The 22,105-nt window shown below is 40.4% G+C and overlaps 1 protein-coding gene across 3 annotated transcripts in view; it reads left to right on the top strand.

Annotated features, from left to right (window-relative positions):
• The window catches only part of btv (dynein cytoplasmic heavy chain beethoven), a 289,769-nt gene that overhangs the window by 71,717 nt on the left and 195,947 nt on the right, over window positions 1-22,105 (top strand). For all 3 annotated transcript variants that reach the window (XM_070086734.1, XM_070086733.1, XM_070086735.1), the window contains 5 exons: window positions 206-340; window positions 2,756-2,946; window positions 4,989-5,112; window positions 9,762-9,899; window positions 11,370-11,486. In XM_070086734.1, the coding sequence (XP_069942835.1) occupies window positions 206-340; window positions 2,756-2,946; window positions 4,989-5,112; window positions 9,762-9,899; window positions 11,370-11,486 (705 nt within the window). The remainder of the gene's footprint in view (window positions 1-205; window positions 341-2,755; window positions 2,947-4,988; window positions 5,113-9,761; window positions 9,900-11,369; window positions 11,487-22,105) is intronic.

Below are 22,105 nucleotides of genomic sequence, written 5' to 3'. Positions count from 1 at the left end.
TATTTAATTTATAGTAGTATTGAAATTAATGCTTCATTTTTTTAGTGATCCATCTTATTCTCAATTAGTAATAAGTAACATTTTAGCATTTAGTAACATTAACATTATTTGACAGGTAGATGAGTAAGAAACATGTGTAACAGGCTGATTTGTTTTACATCTACTTGTCACTATTGTATATCATTAAATAATGATTATTTGACAGGTTGGAGACAATCAAAGTCTGTTGCAGTCCTTGAAAGACTCGGCATATTTTGCAGCATTTGCAGATCGTGCTAGAGTATGGGAACAGCGTCTAGCTGACCTGGACGAGTATCTTACCAACCTGAATCAGATACAAGTAAAGAATTTTAACAGTTGATTAAGAATAAATTGGTATAGTAGGCGAAGAAAATATTAATGTTCACATGAGGATTCTCCAAGGGTACAGGTTCTTAGCATTGTAATCCCCTCCTTGGCCCTCAAAATTATATCTTTGGTAATGTCACACCATAGTCTGAGTTCTGTGCTCCTAATTCTCTGCATAATATTCACACCACACATTGCTCTCAAACATGATATCTCCACTGCCTCTGGCTGTCTCCTCACTGCAACATTCAGAGCCCATTCCTCGCAACCATACCGAAGTGTTGGTCCTATTTTTTTCTGGTACAGTCCTTCCTTTGCCTCTACAGAAATCCTTTCTTTCCATAGATGCCTCAACATACCACTTATCCTACCCCACCCTCCCTCATCTGTTCTTGGATTCCCTTATTTTTCATAATAATAATATTTTTATTCACTACAAGTACGTACATATACGTGGTATACAGGCCTAGCTGACATCAATGGCATACTACTATGTAGAAAGCTGCTTGTTATGCAGAGCATTTCAGGAAAATTAGGTCAGTTTTGTTCCAGGATGTGACCCACACCAGCCGACTAACTCCCAGGTAATCCCCTCCTTGGCCCTCAAAATTATATCTTTGGTAATGTCACACCATAGTCTGAGTTCTGTGCTCCTAATTCTCTGCATAATACTCACACCACACATTGCTCTCAGACATGATATCTCCACTGCCTCTGGCTGTCTCCTCACTGCAATGTTCAGAGCCCTTTCCTCGCAACCATACCGAAGTATTGGTCCTATTTTTTTCTGGCAAAGTCCTTCCTTTGCCTCTACAGAAATCCTTTCTTTCCGTAGATGCCTCAATATACCACTTATCCTACCCCCCTACCCCTCCTTCCTCATCTGTTCTTTTATTCCCTTATTTTTCATAATAATAATATTTTTATCCACTACAAGTATGTACATATACATGGTATACAGGCCTAGCTGACATCAATGGCATACTACTATATAGAAAGCTGCTTGTTATGTAGAGCATTTCAGGAAAATTAGGTCAGTTTTGTTCCAGGATGCGACCCACACCAGCCGACTAACTCCCAGGTACTCATTTTACTGATGGGTGAACATAGACAACCGGTGTAAAGAAACACTCTCAATGTTTCTACCCTAACTGGGAATCGAACACAGACCCTCACCGTGTAAAGCAAGAGCTTAGCCACCAGGCGACAGGACACCACACCATCTGCTGACATGTCTTCTCCTAAATATCTAGATACATCCATTACCTACATAATCTAATCTAATATTTAGTTTTTCATTGCCTTGACTTTTTTGTTACTTGTATCACTTTGCCCTTTTCTATACAAATACAAATTTTTATTTCCTTGCAAGAGTACATTGAGATTATGTAATTACAAATAATGAGTTGTAGTGCAAAGAGAGCCACTATCCTGCCTTGGCATTTTAGGCAGACTAAAGTTAATGGCTTACAGACTACTTAATACTAGAGAAATTGATCATAGTTTGAGTTGTACATCTGTTTCATTTATAGTAGGCAGTAAGTTTACTCAAATTACAATCTGGGGATATTACATTGGGACAAATTGAAAGTATGTTGTAAGTTTTGTATATAATAGTAAATACAGTATTTAAATTATATTATGGGAATATAACATTGTGAGTGGTTGAAAGTAGTTTACAGTATGAGAATGCTACAACTGGGTGTAAGGCAGTATTGTAGGTATTTATACTATAATGTAGAAAGTATTAAGTAATGTAGTTTGTAAGTTTTCCGATTTAGGTAATTGGGAGATTTTTTTGGTAAAGTTAAATATTGAGTATTGAGTATTTAGTTCAGGGGTGAGTAGGTGGTTTTTGAGAAGTCTTAAATTGATGTTCAGACTGGGTTACTTTAGTATTTACTGATAATGAATTCCAAATTTTGGGGCCCTTTATGTGCATAGAGTTGTTACACAGTGTGATACGGACATGGGGTACATCAAAAAGTGATCTGTGTCTCGTGTTATGGTCGTGTGTCCTGTTAAGGTTGGTGAGGAGAAGTTTGAGTGTAGTGTTCTTTGTATGTAGTAGGCACAAGAATAAGTATAGATGTTCTTTACGGTGAGCAGTTTTAGATTTTTGAATGTTGGTGGAGTATGCTGCCGGGAGTGGGAATTTGTTATCATTCTGACTGCAGCCTTTTCCTGGGTTATTAGTGGTCTTAGGTGATTTAATGTTGTTGATCCCTATGCACAAATTCCATATGTGAGATAAGGGTAGATGAGTGAATGATACAGTGCAAGGAGAGCTGATTGTGGAACATAGTACCGTGTTAATTTTTATTTCTTTTTTTTTTATACCCCACTCAAATGTTTTATATAATTTACTTTGTTTTGATTTTTTTTTGTGTGTGTTTTTTAACTACAGCGTAAATGGGTGTATCTGGAGCCCATTTTTGGCAGAGGTGCCTTACCCAATGAGCAAGGTCGTTTTCGGAGAGTAGATGATGACTTCAAATCTATTATGTCAGATGTGGCAAAAGACAACAAAGTGGTTTCCCTCTGCCGTATCAATGGCATACGAAACACGTTGGTTACTCTTCTTGATCAACTAGCAAGGTAAGCTGTAAAAAATATAATGAGCTGTTTTGTAAGGCCCATACTGTACTTTATTGCTCACAGCATTTTGCTCAGATTGAAAACTGAAAATTAAATGAATTAAGTTACAGTCTTAGAATTGTTGTAAATGAGAAGTATGGGCACTCCTCGACTTACGATGGGGTTACATTCCAATGAACCCATTGTAAGTTGAAAATATGGTAACTCGAATATGAATGCATCATATATAAGTAAGTAACTACTGTCACATGTATAATACATGTGGGAGTTATAAATCATTGGTATGGTTGGTTTCTAGGCAAGATACATAATAAAAGCTATTATTGCATAGAAGATTGCTGTAAAAATTATGCAGCAGTAAGGTGAGTAACAAGAAGAAGTATTCTAAGCTGATTTCATAATAGAGGTATCATTGGATTTTTAAGTGTTAAAAACATCATAAACTTATAGATTAATTAAATAAGAATAGTTAACATTAGTTGTAACTTAAGGATCCCTTTACTTATAGGAAAGTGGCAGTACAGTGAGAATTTTAGTATTACTGCATGCCTCAGTTACTGTCAGATTACCATCTGGTTTTGTGCTCATTCTCTGAAAAAGATTTCTTGATGTAATATTTGTCATCTCCTTAAGAGAAGTATTCATTCAGGTGCACTGTTTTCCTCAGACTCTTGCCTTTTTCTGTAAGGGTTTCATTTCTGGAGAGTGATCTCCTGATATGGTATTAGAATCAGTGCAAGGGTACCATATATTGTCTCATTGACTTCATGTGCATAAGTTTTTGAATAGGGTATCAGCCTTTGAATAGGAATGTGGTTAGCATTAGGATGATTAAAAAAAGTGTGAATAGTGTCATAGCAAGTACTAATTCTCATGTGCAAATGTTTCTTTCAAAATTCAATACTATCAATATTAGAGTTGTGGCATTTTTGAGATAAGTTGAGAAGCTTTTTTAGTTGTAGTGTGTGGGGAAAGTTATTCAACAAGTTGTTCAACACTTGTTATGGAGCAGGTGCTGCATGTCATAGAATTTATAAATAATAGTTGTTGCATAGGATATAAGTGGAAGTGGGAGCTTTTTATGCTTTATTTATGTAGATTATAATTACGGTATATACCATTATTATGTTTATGTGAAGTGCTATACCCATGTGAGTCATTCAGTGCAAGGAGTGGTAAAGGCTTGATCCTCCAACTAGGGTTCATGAGACAAACATGCTATTCTCACACCCAAAGGCTGTAAGCTTTGTGGAGGATTGGTAGTTGTCATACTTTCACCCCAGAAAGTGTTACACATTTGTTGTATTTGTGGGTGGCCAGTTTATCATCTCCCATACTTCTTCACCTTCCTCTTCCAGGCTGAACTCCCTCAGCTCCCTCAGAGTCACAAGTTCAGTCTACCCTGTGTCAAAATACATTGGGTTTTATTGGTAATAAGGATGCAGTTGGCTCCTCACCCTCATATGGTGCATTGTGTTTGATGAGTTATGTAGACCATCGTCTTCTGTGGCCTTTGGTTGGACAAGATGTCCTTGGCTTTTGAATAGCTCCTTCATTTTCCTGATAAGTTTTACATTCAGCTACAAGGCTAATTATACAGTATAAAATAATTGTACTAGTATTTTTTCTATTTGCATTTGGCTTTGCCTCTCCTTCTTTCCTATTTACCTCACTGATAATCACTATTCAAATGAAAGCCAACTTTACGAAGTGGTAAGGGTTACTTTAATAAAATTAATCAGTAAATTTGTATAGCATTCTGTAAAAATTTTTAGAAATTTTCAGGGAGGAATCTTTGGGTAAATGAGATGTCAGTATCATATAGATTTCTTTTTTATAGGCTATATATTTCCACATATTTTGTGCAGCAATAATTGGGCTTGTTTTTACAGTTTCTTCCTACACTGAAGTTTCATTATTAGTATTAAGCAGCAACTAACCATAGTTTCTAACAACTAATCATCACTCAAACTTGCTTACTAAACCAAAATGTTAACACAATTACTTCTAACCTTATATTGTATTGCAATTAACTGTGGTAGATGTCAGAAGAGCCTTAATGAATTCCTTGAAGAGAAGAGGTCAGCTTTTCCTCGCTTCTACTTTATTGGTGATGATGATTTGCTGGAGATCCTGGGCCAAGCTACAAATCCAGAAGTTATTCAGGTATTCTTTTAGCTGCATTTAATATAGTTTCTCTGCCAAAAAAAAAAAAATACAACATTGACCTTCTAAGGCAGCTGTGGTAATGTATATATATTTTGACACTGTGGCAGTGGAGTACTGAGCTTGATGTAAATATAACCCCAGAGGAAGCAGTAACAGCTCTCTCCAGTCTCCATAATCACCTGCTTGTAGCATGCTGACTTTGGTACACATTTTAACAGTTTACTTGCTTCATAGGCCTTTCTGTCCTCATCATGGTTTTTATAATTATCAAGGTACCTGTTTGGATCTCAGGCAACTTTTGGGGAAGTCTTTTGACAATAATAATTTAACGGGATTTTTAACTGATGCAGATTATTTTAACTTGGTATATTAATATTTATTTGTGTTAAATATTTTTGTTGTAGCTTTTATTGTTTATTAAATTTATCTTTTTTTTTTTATTGTGTGTGTGTTCTATACTACATGTATATGTTTATTGCTTTGAGTTCTGAGTGATTTTTTTTAACACATTGGCCGTTTCCCACTGAGGCAGAGTAACCCAAAAAGAAAGAACAACCCCCCCAAAAAAAAAGAAAAAACTTTCACCGTCATTCAACACTTTCACCCTTATTCATACATAATCATGTCTTTGCAGAGGCACTCAGATACGACAGTTTAGATGTCACTCCAAACAGTCATTATCCCAAACCCCTCCTTCAAAGTGCAGACATTGTCCTTCCCATCTCCATGACTCAAGTCCAGCTAACTGGTTTCCCTGAATCCCTTCACAAAATATTACCCTGCTCACTCTCCAACAGCTCATCAGGTCCCAAAAAACCATTCGTCTCCATTCACTCCTATCTAACACGCTCACGCATGCTTGTTGGAAGTCCAGGCCCCTTGTCCACAAAACTTCCTTTACCCCCTCCCTTCAACCTTTTCAGGGATGACCCCAACCCTGCCTTCCTTCCCCAATAGATTTATATGCTCTCCAAGTCATACTACTTTGTTCCATTCTCTCTAAATAGTCAAACCGCCTCAACAGCCCCTCTTCAGCTCTCTGACTTATACTTTTAGTAACTCTACACCTCCTCCTAATTTCCACACTATGAATTCTCTGCATATTTACACCACACATTGCCCTTAGACAGGACATCTCCACTGCCTCCAGCTGCTTTGTCGCTGCAGCATTTACAATCCATGCTTCACACCCATATAAGAGTGTTGTACCACTATACTCTCGTACATTCCCTTCTTTGCCTCCATGGATAATGTTCTTTGTCGCCACAGATACCTCAATGCACCACTCACCTTTTTTCCTTCATCAGTTCTATGGTTTACTTCATCCTTCATAAACCCATCCTCTGACAAGTCAACTCCCAAATATCTGAAAACATTCACTTCTTCCATACTCCCTCCCTCCAATGTGATATCCAATTTTTCTTTATCTAAATCATCTGATACCCTCATCACCTTAGTCTTATCTATGTTCACTTTCAAACTTTCTACCTTTACACACCCTCCCAAACTTATTCACTAACCTTTGCATCTTTTTTTTAGAATCCCCCAAAAGCACAGTATCTTCTTTTGTCAACAAACCGGCTGTATCCCACCGAGGCAGGGAAAAGCACAGTACAGCCTCTCCTCACTTAGCGACATACTCGTCTACTGACGACTTGGACTTACAATGGGCTCTCTGACCAGTAAACATACCTAAATAACATTAGAGCTGATTTCCTCTGTTTTGTTTATTACAATATACAGTACACTACTGTATAAACATTTAAAAATATAATAAAAATGTTATAAATAGTGCAAAGGTGACATTAAAACAATATCAAAGATGGATGGCGCAAACCCACTACATTATAGCATGCTCCTCACTTAGTGACAAATTCGTTTACCAATGTGGTCTTAGGAACGGAACTCCATTGTTAAGTAAGGAGAGAGACTACATTTTGTTTTTTTAACAAACCAGCCATATCCCACCAAGGCAGGGTGGCCCAAAAAGAAAAACAAAAGTTTTTCTTTTTAAATTTAGTAATTTGTACAGGAGAAGGGGTTACTAGCCCCTTGCCCCCGGCATTTTAGTCGCCTCTTACAACACACATGGCTTACGGAGGAAGAATTCTGTTCTACTTTCCCATGGAGATAAGAGGAAATAGAAGAGAGGGAGAATACTTCCCGGTAAAAGTAGGTCTTAGACAGGGATGTGTAATGTCACCATGGTTGTTTAATATATTTATAGATGGGGTTGTAAAAGAAGTAAATGCTAGGGTGTTCGGGAGAGGGGTGGGATTAAATTATGGGGAATCAAATTCAAAATGGGAATTGACACAGTTACTTTTTGCTGATGATACTGTGCTTATGGGAGATTCTAAAGAAAAATTGCAAAGGTTAGTGGATGAGTTTGAGAATGTGTGTAAAGGTAGAAAGTTGAAAGTGAACATAGAAAAGAGTAAGGTGATGAGGGTATCAAATGATTTAGATAAAGAAAAATTGGATATCAAATTGGGGAGGAGGAGTATGGAAGAAGTGAATGTTTTCAGATACTTGGGAGTTGACGTGTCGGCGGATGGATTTATGAAGGATGAGGTTAATCATAGAATTGATGAGGGAAAAAAGGTGAGTGGTGCGTTGAGGTATATGTGGAGTCAAAAAACGTTATCTATGGAGGCAAAGAAGGGAATGTATGAAAGTATAGTAGTACCAACACTCTTATATGGATGTGAAGCTTGGGTGGTAAATGCAGCAGCGAGGAGACGGTTGGAGGCAGTGGAGATGTCCTGTCTAAGGGCAATGTGTGGTGTAAATATTATGCAGAAAATTCGGAGTGTGGAAATTAGGAGAAGGTGTGGAGTTAATAAAAGCATTAGTCAGAGGGCAGAAGAGGGGTTGTTGAGGTGGTTTGGTCATTTAGAGAGAATGGATCAAAGTAGAATGACATGGAAAGCATATAAATCTATAGGGGAAGGAAAGAGGGGTAGGGGTCGTCCTCGAAAGGGTTGGAGGGAGGGGGTAAAGGAGGTTTTGTGGGTGAGGGGCTTGGACTTCCAGCAAGCGTGCATGAGCGTGTTAGATAGGAGTGAATGGAGACGAATGATACTTGGGACCTGACGATCTGTTGGAGTGTGAGCAGGGTAATATTTAGTGAAGGGATTCAGGGAAACCGGTTATTTTCATATAGTCGGATTTGAGTCCTGGAAATGGGAAGTACAATGCCTGCACTTTAAAGGAGGGGTTTGGGATATTGGCAGTTTGGAGGGATATGTTGTGTATCTCTATACGTATATGCTTCTAAACTGTTATATTCTGAGCACCTCTGCAAAAGCAGTGATAATGTGTGAGTGTGGTGAAAGTGTTGAATGATGATGAAAGTATTTTCTTTTTGGGGATTTTCTTTCTTTTTTTTGGGTCACCCTGCCTCGGTGGGAGACGACCGACTTGTTTAATAAAAAAAAAAAAAAAAAAAAGCACTAGAAAGAAAATAGAAGAAAACCCAGAGGGGTGTGTATATATATGCTTGTATGCATGTATGTGTAGTGTGACATAAGTGTAAGAAGAAGTAGCAAGACGTACCTGAAATCTTGCATGTTTATGAGACAGAAAAAAGACACCATCAATCCTACCGTCTTGTAAAACAATTACAGGTTTCCGTTGTACACTCATTTGGCAGGACGGTAGTACCTCCCTGGGGGATTGCTGTCTACCAACCTACTACCTACAAGACTATATATTACTAAATTTAAATAGAGAAAATTTCATTTTGCTTTTTGGCCACCCTGCCTCGGTGGGATATGGCCTGTTTGTTGAAAGAAGAATAAAATTTATACTGCAGTCATATAAATATTTGTATTAGCTAATGTTTATTTCCTAATTTCACAATTTTATTTTTTTTACTAACACATTGGCCATTTCCCACCAAGGCAGGGTGGCCCGAAAAAGAAAAACTTTCATCATCATTCACTCCATCGCTGTCTTGCCAGAGGCGTGCTTACACTACAGTTATAAAACTGCAACATTATTACCCCTCCTTCAGAGTACAGGCATTGTACTTCCCATCTCCAGGACTCAAGTCCAACCTGCCGGTTTCACTGAATCCCTTCATAAATGTTACCTTGCTAACACTCCAACAGCACGTCAAGTCCTTAAAACCATTCGCCTCCATTCGCTCCTGTCTTACACGCTCACGTATGCTTGCTAGAAGTCCAAGCCCCTCGCACACAAAACCTCTTTTACCCCCTCCCTCCAACCTATCCTAGGCCGACGCCTACCCCACCTTCCCTCCACTACAGATTTATACTCTCGAAGTCATTCCATTTTGTTCCATCCTCTCAACGTGTCCAAACCATCTCAGTAACCCCTCCTCAGCTCTCTGGATAATAGTTTTGGTAATCCTGCACCTCTCCTCCTCATCTCCAAACTACAGATTCTCTACATTATACTCACACCACACGTTGCCCTCAGACATGACATTTCCACTGCCTCCAGCCTTCTCCTTGTTTCAACATTTACCACCCATGCTTCACACCCATATAAGAGTGTTGGTATAACTATACTTTCTCCTCTTTGCTTTCATGGATAATGTTCTTTGTCTCCACAGACTCCTCAGTGAACCACTCACCTTTTTCATAATTTTGTGTGTTAAAAATTATCATCTTTTTCAGAGTCATCTCAAGAAACTTTTTGCTGGTATCCATTTTGTGAGATTTGATGAGAACAATTCACACATTGTGGCAATGAAGAGTCTTGAAGGTGAAGATGTTCCTCTTAGAAGACCTGTTGAAATAACTACAAAAGTTGAGGCAAGTACTACTTGCTTATTGTTCAGTGAAGTCTGATTTTTTATTACCTCTCAGAGTTTGCAGTAATATGCATTATATTGCAGAATTGTCAAGAAGTTTTGATATGGTATTTTGACTTTTATATTCTTTATTATATTTCTTATACTGCACATTACTTAAGATTTTGTGTGCACTTAATAAATACATAATATACTTGGTATATGCAACACCACTAGATGTTGCCACGGGTAACATCTAGTGCTATTGCATACCCCATATTTTTTTCTCTAGCTTTACAACTAATAATTTTTCTTATCTGAGGAATGATATACAGTAGACCATCATTTAGCATGAGTTTATTTGGCATGATTCTGGTATAGCACGATTGAAGAATTGCGGCACAATTTTATGTAAGATGTCGTAAAATTAATTTAACAGTTCAGCTTGCATGAAGGAAAAAAAATTCCCTTTTCCTCAAGCAGCCGCCTTGTTGTGGATCAGTGGGGAAGACCTCCCGCCATCCCCTGCCACCCCCCGACACCACCCCACCATCCCAGCATTCGTATTTCATACATGTCCAGTCCAATCTTTCTCTGCTACAAGCTAACTGTGTTTGTGAATTGTGTTTTGATCTTTTGATTACTATATTTTGTATCTGCCAAGCAGTCATGACACCCAGTAGGCATACCAGTGTTACTGAAAGTGGCAAGAAAAGGTATAAGGATTTAAATCTTAGAATTAATGAAGGAAACAAAGATATTAGACAAGAGATAAGGTTAATGAAGTGTTACTTTGTACACATAAAAAAGAGGTAAACATGAGTTTGTGTGACTGACAGAATGACTTACTGACTTGTCTAAATAACTTGCTGACTTGACTGAATGACTTACTGACTTGACTGAATGACTTACTGACTTGACTGACTGAATGACTTACAGACAACTGAATGACTTGACTGACTGAATGAATTCTCTGACTGAATGACTTGACTGACTGGCTGACTGACTGAATGACTTACTAGCATGACTGACTGACTGAATGACTTAAAGTTAGACACTCCAGTACCAGAACCTCTACCATCCACCTCAGCCCAGTAGGGCCACAGCATAACTCTCCACTCTCTTCACAATCATCCACAAACACCAACGCCCACAATTTAAGGTAAGAAATACTATTATTTCCATTACAATTGTAGTCTTAACCAGTAAAAACAATATAATACATCACAACAGTGAACTACAATTCCATATTCACTTTTATTTTTGTAAGATGTGGAGGCCTAAAAAAAAGTTGTTTGGCTTTTTTTAGGGCTCTCAGGAACGTAACCCTATTTTTCCCATAAGTTCTTGAGTTCATCTATCATGGTTTTTATCTAACACGCCATTTTCAGGAACGTAACTATCGTGTTAAAAGATGGTTTACTATAACTGTCATGTACTAGATGCCATATGTCCTCTTAGTATTTCAGTATTTGTCTTCCTCACTTATTAGGATTGGTTAAGTGAGCTAAGTGAGGAGATGAAGAGGACACTGAAAGAGCTGTTGAGAGAATGTTTAAAAGAAGGCCATACTGATGCAGGAATGGATCCTCTTAAGTCTCCTTCTCAGGTAAGTCAATACTTTTTACACAAGAGAGGAAAGAGGAAAACCCATAAGGGTTATCTAATGCTATACAGCAAAGAGGAAAGAGTTGATAAAGTGGTTGAGATGAAAGTGTCGAGGAAATAACATTAGCAGAAAGGTGTGAGGGTTAGCATTTGATGAAGCAAATCGTTGTCACTTGAGAAATATCTTTGTGTTCTTTTGGCTGTATACTGCACAGGAAGTTTTAGGATTTTTTAAACTGTTCTGTGAAAGCTTTGATTTCTGCATACACTCTATTTAAGTATGGTATAATAGTTTGAAAATAAAATATTTTAATTTTAATTTGTGGGAGTTACTACTTTCCTGCCAAATGAATGTGAAATGGAAACCTGTAATTCTTTTACACAATGGTAGGATTTCTTTCTGTCTCATGAACACTTAGTTACACTACACAAGCAGTACATATATCTGTATATACACCTGTCTGAGTTTTTTATATTTTCTTAATAGTTCTTTTTCTTATTTTCCTTTCATCTCCATAGGGAAGTAGAAATGAATCCTTCCTCTGTAAGTTATGTGTATCGTAAAAGGCAATTAAAATTCCAGGAGCAAGGGCCTAGTAACCCCTTCTCCTGTGTAAATTACTAAGTATAAGAAGAAAAACTTTTTAAAGTTGGGTTGTTTGAATGTGTGTGTGGATGCAATACAGATAATAAGAAAGAGATGATTGTCAGTGTTATGAATGAAAAGAAGCTGGATGTCTGGCTCTAAGCAAAACAAAGCTGAAGGGGGGTAGGTGAGAGTCACTGGGAAGAAATAAATGAGATTAGATCAAGGAGATCTGAGAGTGTTAGAGTTAAGGAAGGAGTAGCAATAATGTTGAAGGATCAGTTATACCAGGAAGAGAGGGAACATAAATGTATAAATTCAGAGATTATGTGAATTATAATAAGGGTCAGATGCAAAAAGTGGATTATACTAAGGGTTTATGCACCTGGAGTAGAGAGGATTGGAGAGGAGAGAGAGATTTTTTGAGATGTTAAATAAATGTTTAGGTAGTTTTGAACTGAGAAAGTAATTGTGGTGGGAGACTTAAATGCTGAAGTGGGAGCAACTGTTGTAGAGGGCATAGTAGGTAAGTGTGGTACCAGAGGTAAATGACCAGGGGATGCTTTTAATTGAACTTTACATAGAAAGCAGTTTGGTAATAGGTAATACATATTTTAAGAAAAGAGGATAAATAAATATATGAGATATGATATAGGGCATAATGACAATACAGTAGAACCCCCACCGGGTTTACACCTGCCCCAAAATATTAAAAGGAAAATTCCAGAAATATTTGATTCATAAGTTTCAAATTGTGATCCTATGATGGGAGCAGCATTAAAGTCACCCATGACCCCTGACCAACTGGGCTGTGGTTCATACGTCAGTTTGCGTGTGGCCAGCAGTAACAGCCTGGTTGATCAGACACTGATCCATCATGAGGCCTGATCTCAGACTGAGCTGGAGAGGCATTGGCCCCTAAAACCCTCTCCAGGTAAACTCCAGGTATAATCATTGAAGTATTAGATGCTTTGATGTTTGATGAGCTGAAAAGAAAGAAACAACAACTTATCATGATATTTTTCCAAAAGGTTGAAAAACAAACTATGCCAACTATTGACAGTCCCCAGCCATCAACATCGTAATGTCTTAGTATGCATAATTTATCAGTTGAATTTTATTATTTTATTATTTTGGATGGGTTTATGGAGGATGAGGTTAATCATAGAATTGATGAGGGAAAAAAGGTGAGTGGTGCGTTGAGGTATATGTGGAGTCAAAAAACGTTATCTATGGAGGCAAAGAAGGGAATGTATGAAAATATAGTAGTACCAACACTCTTATATGGATGTGAAACTTGGGTGGTAAATGCAGCAGCGAGGAGACGGTTGGAGGCAGTGGAGATGTCCTGTCTAAGGGCAATGTGTGGTGTAAATATTATGCAGAAAATTCGGAGTGTGGAAATTAGGAGAAGGTGTGGAGTTAATAAAAGCATTAGTCAGAGGGCAGAAGAGGGGTTGTTGAGGTGGTTTGGTCATTTAGAGAGAATGGATCAAAGTAGAATGACTTGGAAAGCATATAAATCTATAGGGGAAGGAAGGAGGGGTAGGGGTCGTCCTCAAAAGGGTTGAAAGAGGGGGTAAAGGAGGTTTTGTGGGCAAGGGGCTTGGACTTCCAGCAAGCGTGCATGAGCGTGTTAGATAGGAATGAATGGAGACGAATGATACTTGGGACCTGACGATCTGTTGGAGTGTGAGCAGGGTAATATTTAGTGAAGGGATTCAGGGAAACCGGTTATTTTCATATAGTCGGACTTGAGTCCTGGAAATGGGAAGTACAATGCCTGCACTTTAAAGGAGGGGTTTGGGATATTGGCAGTTTGGAGGGATATGTTGTGTATCTTTATACGTATATGCTTCTAAACTGTTGTATTCTGAGCACCTCTGCAAAGGCAGTGATAATGTGTGAGTGTGGTGAAAGTGTTGAATGATGATGAAAGTATTTTCTTTTTGGGGATTTTCTTTCTTTTTTTGGGTCACCCTGCCTCGGTGGGAGACGGCCGACTTGTTGAAAAAAAAAAAAATATATATTTATATATTTTTTTTTTTTATAGGATGGGGTCCACCTCTGGTGTAAATTGTGGGACCCATTGCCTCGGAGAAGTGCATAAAAAGACTTCAAGGAAGAATATTTGGATTTCTTCCTGAAGCCGTTTGAATATTCCACTTCCCCTACCACCCCATCTTTTAGCATATTTTTTTTTACCAATAGGAATATTTTATTACATAATATGGTACAGAAGATTTAAGAGATACATTGTTGATATAAAGGTGGCATATACGGTACATGTTGTTACGTGCGTATCACCGATTATAAGGCGAAAATCTCATCCAGCTCCTCAGAGCTGGGGCGTGTGCCCAAAATACAGCAGGCATTACCCCTTTGAACAGCCGCACTGAGCCGCTGGAACAGAAAACTAGCTGCCCTGGGATCCCTAGTTACCCTGATGAGTCTTTTTCCCAGCTCCTTAAGGAATTTAGATGCACTCTTTCCCCATGAGCCAAGGGTCTCTGAGCCTATGGGAACAAACATATAATGATGGGCAAGTTCTCCATATTTTCTAGACTTTTGGGACTCCCTGAAGCTGGCAGCTGCCCCTCCTTCCTGCCTGGTGTATTGGAGATAGGTATCAGCCAAGGTAGATGCACATGTATAGTCCCACACCACCTGCTTCCCATCTGTCCAGGCTTGAAGGGTGATACCATCTGGACGCTTCTGGCTGCCATCAGATCTGCATAGTTGGGGTGGCTCCCTTACTGCTGGGCATCCAGCTGTTGTGAGGCTCCTCTTGATAATGTTATTAACCTCCTCATGTCTTGCAATCTTTCCCTCGGATTTACGGCACACAAGACCATGGTACCCGAATCGGTCTGCTGCTTCACTGCCACAAATACACCTGTGTTCGGCGAGAATAGGGGCGGCAAGTCGAAGGGCAACACCGATGCGGATGGTCTGTGGGTCGAGACGTGTGCCAAGGCTGGAGTTGAGAACAGCCAACAGAAAGTCCCCAGCATGAGGGGCTCTCACTGCCAGGAGGCGGGCTCTATCCTTCCCTGACACACTCTGAAGCATTGTTGAGGCAATATTTTCCACTATTGGACCATCCCAGTGCGATTGTTTGTAGTTGTTGGGGGGAGCAGGTCTGGCTCCAGAGCCCGTTAGATTATCCCAGATCATTGCTCCGTCAATGAATTTTTGGTCCTGGACTCCTACCTTGTCCCTAAGATGTTCAGGGAGAATCGCTGCTACAAGCTCTCTGGATGCAATACACGAGGACAGAAAAGCAGGTAACGCAATCTGTGATGACTTGCGGACACCAATGCCTCCTAGTCTGACTGGAAGTGTAGCTTGGTTCCACTGCCCGTCTTCTAGAGTAAGGTTAAGTACTTTCATAAAAATCTGCCTCAGAATACTGTCATATTTGTGCAGTATAGGGTTATCATATGAAGGTGCACATCTTAGGAAATATGTCAACCTGGGCAGACTCAAGCACTTTGTGAGAAGGTACAAGGCATCGTGGGTGTCCAGATTGCCTATTCGTTGTTCCATTCTCCTTAACTCTTCCAATTTCTTCCTGAGAATTGTGTCAATGGCATTGCTTCCCAGAGGTGCTCCTAGCAAGACACTATTTGTGGGGGCAATGACTGCTGCTCCTGGTAGTTTTGATCTCACTGCATTTATCACTTGTTGACTGACTGAGATGATTTCACATTTGGATGGATTCAGGATGAGACCCATTTCCTGTCCCCGTGTCATTACCTGTGTAAGGTCATGTAGGAGGGACTCTTTTGTACCTGCTAGTGTGCCATCATCTAGGAACCAGATGTTTAGCTCGCTGGTCAGTCTGACTGTGATTTCCCTAACTGCTATACAGAAGAGAAATGGTGCAAGAGGATCTCCTTGTTGGACACCCTCCGATGATGTAATTTCATGCTCTCCAAAGAGAAGCATTGATTCCTTGCTATACCTGGCTGAAACAAAAGGGAAGAGACCAGGGAAATGTTCTTGTACTGCTGCTAATACCACGTCTCTTTTCAGGAGATTGAACGCATTCTTGAAATCTAATTTTACCACTGCATTGTCCTCAGGCAGGTTGTTGATATACGCCCTTGTTGCATGAACCGCTGCTTCACTTCCTTGAGAGACCCCAAAGCCAAGCTGGTTTGGTTGAAGCATCATGGCTGCCTGTGCACGAATACTTCGGACAGCAGCTTTGGATACGAGGCGGCGTAAGGTGTTGCCTACTGCAATTGGCCGAATTCCTCCATCCTTCTTTTTAAGTGCACAAAGTGTTGCACCAAAAAAGAAAGGTCTAATTTCATCAGGGATCAGACCAGCCAAGGAATTGTTGACGAACCTTGTGATCTCTGAAAGCAGTGTCTCTGCAATTTCCCCAATAACTGGATTAACCATTTCCTTTAAATGCTGTGGCCTTATTCCAGTGTAACCCCCAGCAGAGCCAGATGGGAATGACATTATTGCTTTGTAAATGTCTGAGTCTTCCACTATCAATGGTTCCATAGTGGGGACAGAGGTGTTGGAACTGTTGGTGCCACTGGTTTCCCTGGCAGGGTGCTTTCCTCTAAGTGCTTCAGCCGTGTCAGCATCCCTGGGAGCAACTGTATCTTCACTGGTAATAATTCTTATTGCCCCCACTGTGTTGCCCTCTTCAATTTTCTTGCTCACCTGGACTCTGACTTTTTCACTGTCAGTAGAGTGAGTGGGGGTTCTGCCTCTCCCTTTTTTGTGTTGACGGGGAAGGCGAATGAGGTTATCAACTCTAGGAAAATCTCTTAAGGATTTAATTATCATTGAGGCTAGCCTCTTTCCCCTTCTTTCCGGCACAGCTAAGCAGACATTGCCAAAAAGTAGCAAGTTGTGCCATGCCTTGATGGTTGGTGGAGCATTTAAGATAGTGGAACCATCGTTTACTTTTTTCAGGAGGTCTGTAAGTTTCCCAGCTGCGTGTGGACGGGCTGCTTTGGGAATATGTGTGAGTGTCCTCGTACCTGTTGCTTTGATTGCTTCCAAGAGATTGTCTGATGAGATGAAATCTGTTGGTGAGGGTTCAGGTGCCTGAGGTGGCTCTGGATCATCACTTTCCACAGGAGGACATCCTGAACCAGGGCAACTACCGTGCTTGCGGAGGAAACCATTCGAGTTGAGACAACGAAGCTGTAAGCATGACCGACACTTGCCTCTCCTAGTATTGCCAGCCGTGCCATTTCCCTGGCTGCTTGCTTCCTCCTGGTTGGCATCCATCTGCTAGACTAGACAATAGGAGTGGAATATGACATGCTGGGTGGGTATGGTGCGTGGAAGGTAGTGAACTTGACCGTGGTGGCCTGGTGGAGTTTGAGGGGCAGGGAGGGGAAGGGGAAAATTTCCCCTGGGAATTAGGTGGGGGAGGCGCAGGTTGTTGAGTGGGGTTATCCCGGGAAGTACAATACACATGGACTTGCGCACTATATATTGTTCACACTGTCTTACAATACACAATAACTTTATTTGTTTCCCATGTACACTATAAACAATGTGGGTATGGGCACTGCTGAACCAATGTGTTCACTCACCATCTAGTTACACATCAAGTTACACATCCCGCCCTCTTCCACCCACCCCCGTGACGTGGGGGTGGATGCACTGACTGGTCACTCCCTCGTTAACATTAATTTCACATTGTTTTTCCATAACATATGCCTCTAAATAGTCCATGCATCGACACAATCATTTCCAAATTAACTGGAAGCATGGTGCATGGTGCTGGATATACATGTTTTTATAAGAGCTTTTCGAGGTTTATATGTACGATAATCTTGGCCGGTACTCATACACAGTGTAGGCCTTGTTTGTACTCCCCCACCCCTCCACTGGCCGTCTTCCTCACTACCACCCCTCACCAACATTTACAAACTGCACAACACTTCCACAATTTACCTTGAAATGGTGCACTGAAATGTCTTCGCGCTTCACTGGAATCTTCCCAGAATATTCACAATAAGTCCTGTTGAGTCTTAACCTGGTCAGCCTCGTTGATCCGGAGTTATAATTGAAAATCCCGCAGCTAGCCCGCCACACGTCTTGCCATGCCAGCGCATGGCATATATATATATATTTATATATATAAACGAAAACCTACGTGCACAGTGGAACCTTGAGTTTCGGCCGTAATCCATTCTAGGGGCTAATCCTTAACTCGAAACGACCAAAAGGTGAAACAGTATATCCCATAAGAAATAATGTACGTTTATACAATTAATCCATTCCAGACCCACAAAAATATTCACAAAAAAATAAATTTTTTAAAGAATAACAATAGTTTTACATACACACATGGATAAATACATATATATTATACAATAGATAAATTAAAATTTAAATAAACATTTAAAATAACATTTACTTACCTTTATTGAAGAGACTTGCTGGCATCTGGAAGATAGGGAGGAGGAGAAAGGGAGGACTTATTGTTTGGAAGGGGATTCCCCTTCCATAAAAACTTTAGGTAACAAGTCCTTATCTGGGGTCACTTCCCTTCTTTGTCTTTTAATGCCACTAGGACCAGCTTGAGAGTCACTGGACCCCTGTCGCACAAAATAACTGTCAAGAGTGCTCTGTTTCTGGCGTCTTTAAGATTTCCCTGAAGTGGGACAAGGTTTTGTCACTGAACATGTTGCAGATATGGCTTGTTTCAGCTTGGTCAGTGTGATACTTTTCAACAAAAGTTTGCAACTCATTCCACTTTGCACACATGTCCTTAATCACTGAAGAAGGCACCTCCTTCACTCCCTCTTCCTCCTCCTCTGAAGCAGGTTCCTCAGCTGTGGTCTGGTGCTGTTCCAGTTGAAGCTCTTGCAGTTCATCAGTGGTCCTCCACCAACTCTTCCACATCCTCGCCACTCACCTCCAACCCCGTGGACTTGCCCAGTGCCACAATACCTTGCACAACTGGCAGAGAGTTGGCAGGAGTCAGGGTCAGCCTCAAACCCTTCAAAATCCCTCTGGACGACACACTGTGGCCACAGTTGTCTCCAAGCAGAGTTCAAAGTCCGGGAAGTCACTCCTTCCCAAGTCTTACCTATAAGGCTTATGCAGTGGAGGATACTGAGGTGCTTCCTCCAGAACTCTCTTAGGGTCAACTGAGTGTCTGAGGTCACTTCAAAGCTCCTTTCAAACACTGCTTTGGTGTAGAGTTTTTTGAAGTTAGAAATGATTTGCTGGTCCATGGGCTGGATGAGAGGAATGGTGTTAGGAGGCAAGAACTTAACTGTTATAAAACTGAAGTCCCTAGACAATAGGTCTTCCAAGTTTGGAGGATGAGCAGGAGCATTGTCCATTACCAGGAGGCACTTGAGTGGCAAATTATTTTCCATGAGGTATTTTTTCACACTGGGGCCAAACACTTCATGGACCCACTCTTTGAAAATTTGCCTCGTGACCCATGCCTTATTATTTGCTTTCCACAAGACACAATTTATTCTTCATGACAGTTTTTCTTAAACACACTGGGATTTTCTGAGTGATATACCAGTAAAGGCTTCCCTTTAAAATCCCCACTAGCATTAGCACACACCACAAGAGTTAGCCTGTCTTTCATAGGCTTGTGTCCTGGCAGTGCCTTTTCCTCCTGAGTAATGTAGGTCCTCTTTGGCATTTTCTTCCAAAACAGGCCTGTTTTGTCACAATTAAACACTTGTTGGTGTTTGAATTTTTTCAGTCTCTACATACTCCTTAACCCTTTCAGGGTTTCGGCCGTACTAGTACGGCTTACGCACCAGGGTTTTTGACGTACTAGTATGCCTAAATTCTAGTGCCCTCAAATCTAGTGAGAGAAAGCTGGTAGGCCTACATATGAAGGAATGGGTCTATGTGGTCAGTGTGCGCAATATAAAAAAAATCCTGCAGCACACAGTGCGTCTTGAGAAAAAAAAAAACTTTGTTTTTGGATTAAAACAGCGACTTTGCACTGTATTTTTGTATGGTATTTATTGTTGTATTCTAGTTTTCCTGGTCTCATTCTATAGAATGGAAGACATTTTACAGAAATTGAGATGATTTTGACTGATTTTACAATGAAAAGTACCTTGAAATTGAGCTCAAAATAGCAGAAATGTTCGATTTTTACCAAAGTTCAAAAGTAAACAAATCATGCCAAGCGTCCAATACACATCAACTGGTGAGTCTAATATTCTTTCACAAATGCGCTGATATTATTTATACCATTTCTACACTAATGCAGTAGTCTGCATAACAGTAAATCTTCTATTTTTTGTGAGAATAAAAATTCAAAGTAGAAAGCAAAAGAATGTAAGAGGGGCGTTGGGACGTGACTAATGAACAGAGGAAATGTCATTTTAGTGCCAGGAATGTCTTTCTTGTTTATTCTGGACCCTATTTGGAAATTGGCAACTTTTGAAATTTGTGTGAAATTGGCAAAATTGCTAAATTCTGACCACTGTATTGGATAGTTGAAATTGGTAAATGGGTGGTTTCTGCACTCATTCGATAGAAAAATGGAGTTCTAGCGAAATATTCATGATTTTTGTCAAATAGTACAGTGGAATTGGCCGAAAATAGGGCTCAAAGTGGGCAAAATTGCCGATGCGTAAACATCGTCGAGACCGCTAAATTCGCGAGAGCATAATTCCATAAGCTTTCCATCAAATTTCATACTTTTGGTGTCATTATGATCGGAAAAGATTCTCTATCTTTTCATAAGATTTTTTTTTTTTTTTTTTTTTTTTTTTTTTTTTTTTTTTTTTTTTTTTTTTTTTTTTTTTTTTTTTTTTTTTTTTTTTTTTTTTTTGAAATTTGGGCAACCCTGAGAACAAGTCTCTGAGAGGGCCTGTCGACCCTGAAAGGGTTAAATTCACTCACAAAGTTTTCAGCCGCACGTTTGTCTGAACTTGCTGCCTCACCATGCCTTACCACACTGTGTATGCCACTACGCTTCTTAAATCTGTCAAACCAACCTCTCCTGGCCTTAAATTCACTAACATCAGCACTGGTCCAGGCATCTTTTTTATAAGATCGGCATGCAACTGCCTTGCCTTCTCACAAATAATCAACTCTGAAACACTATCACCCGCTATCTGTTTATTGTTGATCCACACCACCAACAACTTCTCAACCTCTTTGACTGTTTGTGATCTATTTTTGGATAACACAAGAACACCTTTTGCAACATCAGCTTCCTTGAGTTCTTTTCTCTTCTGCAGGATAGAAGTGATAGCTGATTGGTTTTTGCCATACATCCTGGCAAGCTCCGCCACACGAATGCCACTCTCATATTTTTCTGCTACCTCCTTCTTCACTGCTATGGTGTTCCTCACTTTCTTTACCACAGGGCCCATGGTGGCTTATTTCACAGTCACAATTAATGGCTGGATGGCTGCCTGGCTGGCTGGCTGGCTGGCTAGCTGCCTGGCTGGCTGGCTGGATGGCTGGCTGGCTTTAAGGATGGATGGATGGCTGGCTGCCTGCCTGGCTGGCTGGCTGGCTGGATGGATGGCTGACTGGATGGCTGGCTGGCTGCCTGACTGGCTGGATGGCTGGCTGGCTGGCTGCCTGGCTGGCTGGCTGCCTGGCTGGCTGCCTGACTGGATGGCTGCCTGGATGGTTGCCTGGCTGGCAGGATGAGTGTACAAGGTAATGTTCACTCAAGGATAAACAGTGCTAGACTGGCTCACAATGCCTGCACAAGTGCGGGCAGGCGGACAGGTCTGGTACACTGGCCGAAACCCAGGGCAGCAGCCAAAATGCGGGACAAAATTTTGCTGAAAAAAGCAGTCAAAACCCAAATTGGTCGATTCTCAGGGCAGCTGAAACCAGGGGTTTCACTGTATGGGGCTTGCTACTGTCCACGATTTTGGGCATCTGCAGTAGGTCTTGGAACGTATCTCCCTAAGATACAGGGAGACTACTGTTGTTTGTTGGACTGTATTAGTAGATAAAAAGCAGATGGGTAGACTTCTAGATGTGCATGAGATTTCATAGCTTGGAGATTAGGAGGAGGAGGTACAGGATTACTAAAA

The sequence above is a fragment of the Cherax quadricarinatus genome, chromosome 19 (assembly GCF_038502225.1).
Source record: "Cherax quadricarinatus isolate ZL_2023a chromosome 19, ASM3850222v1, whole genome shotgun sequence".
In the NCBI taxonomy this organism is placed as follows: Eukaryota; Metazoa; Arthropoda; class Malacostraca; order Decapoda; family Parastacidae; genus Cherax; species Cherax quadricarinatus.
This window is presented reverse-complemented; position numbering and strand designations above follow the sequence as displayed.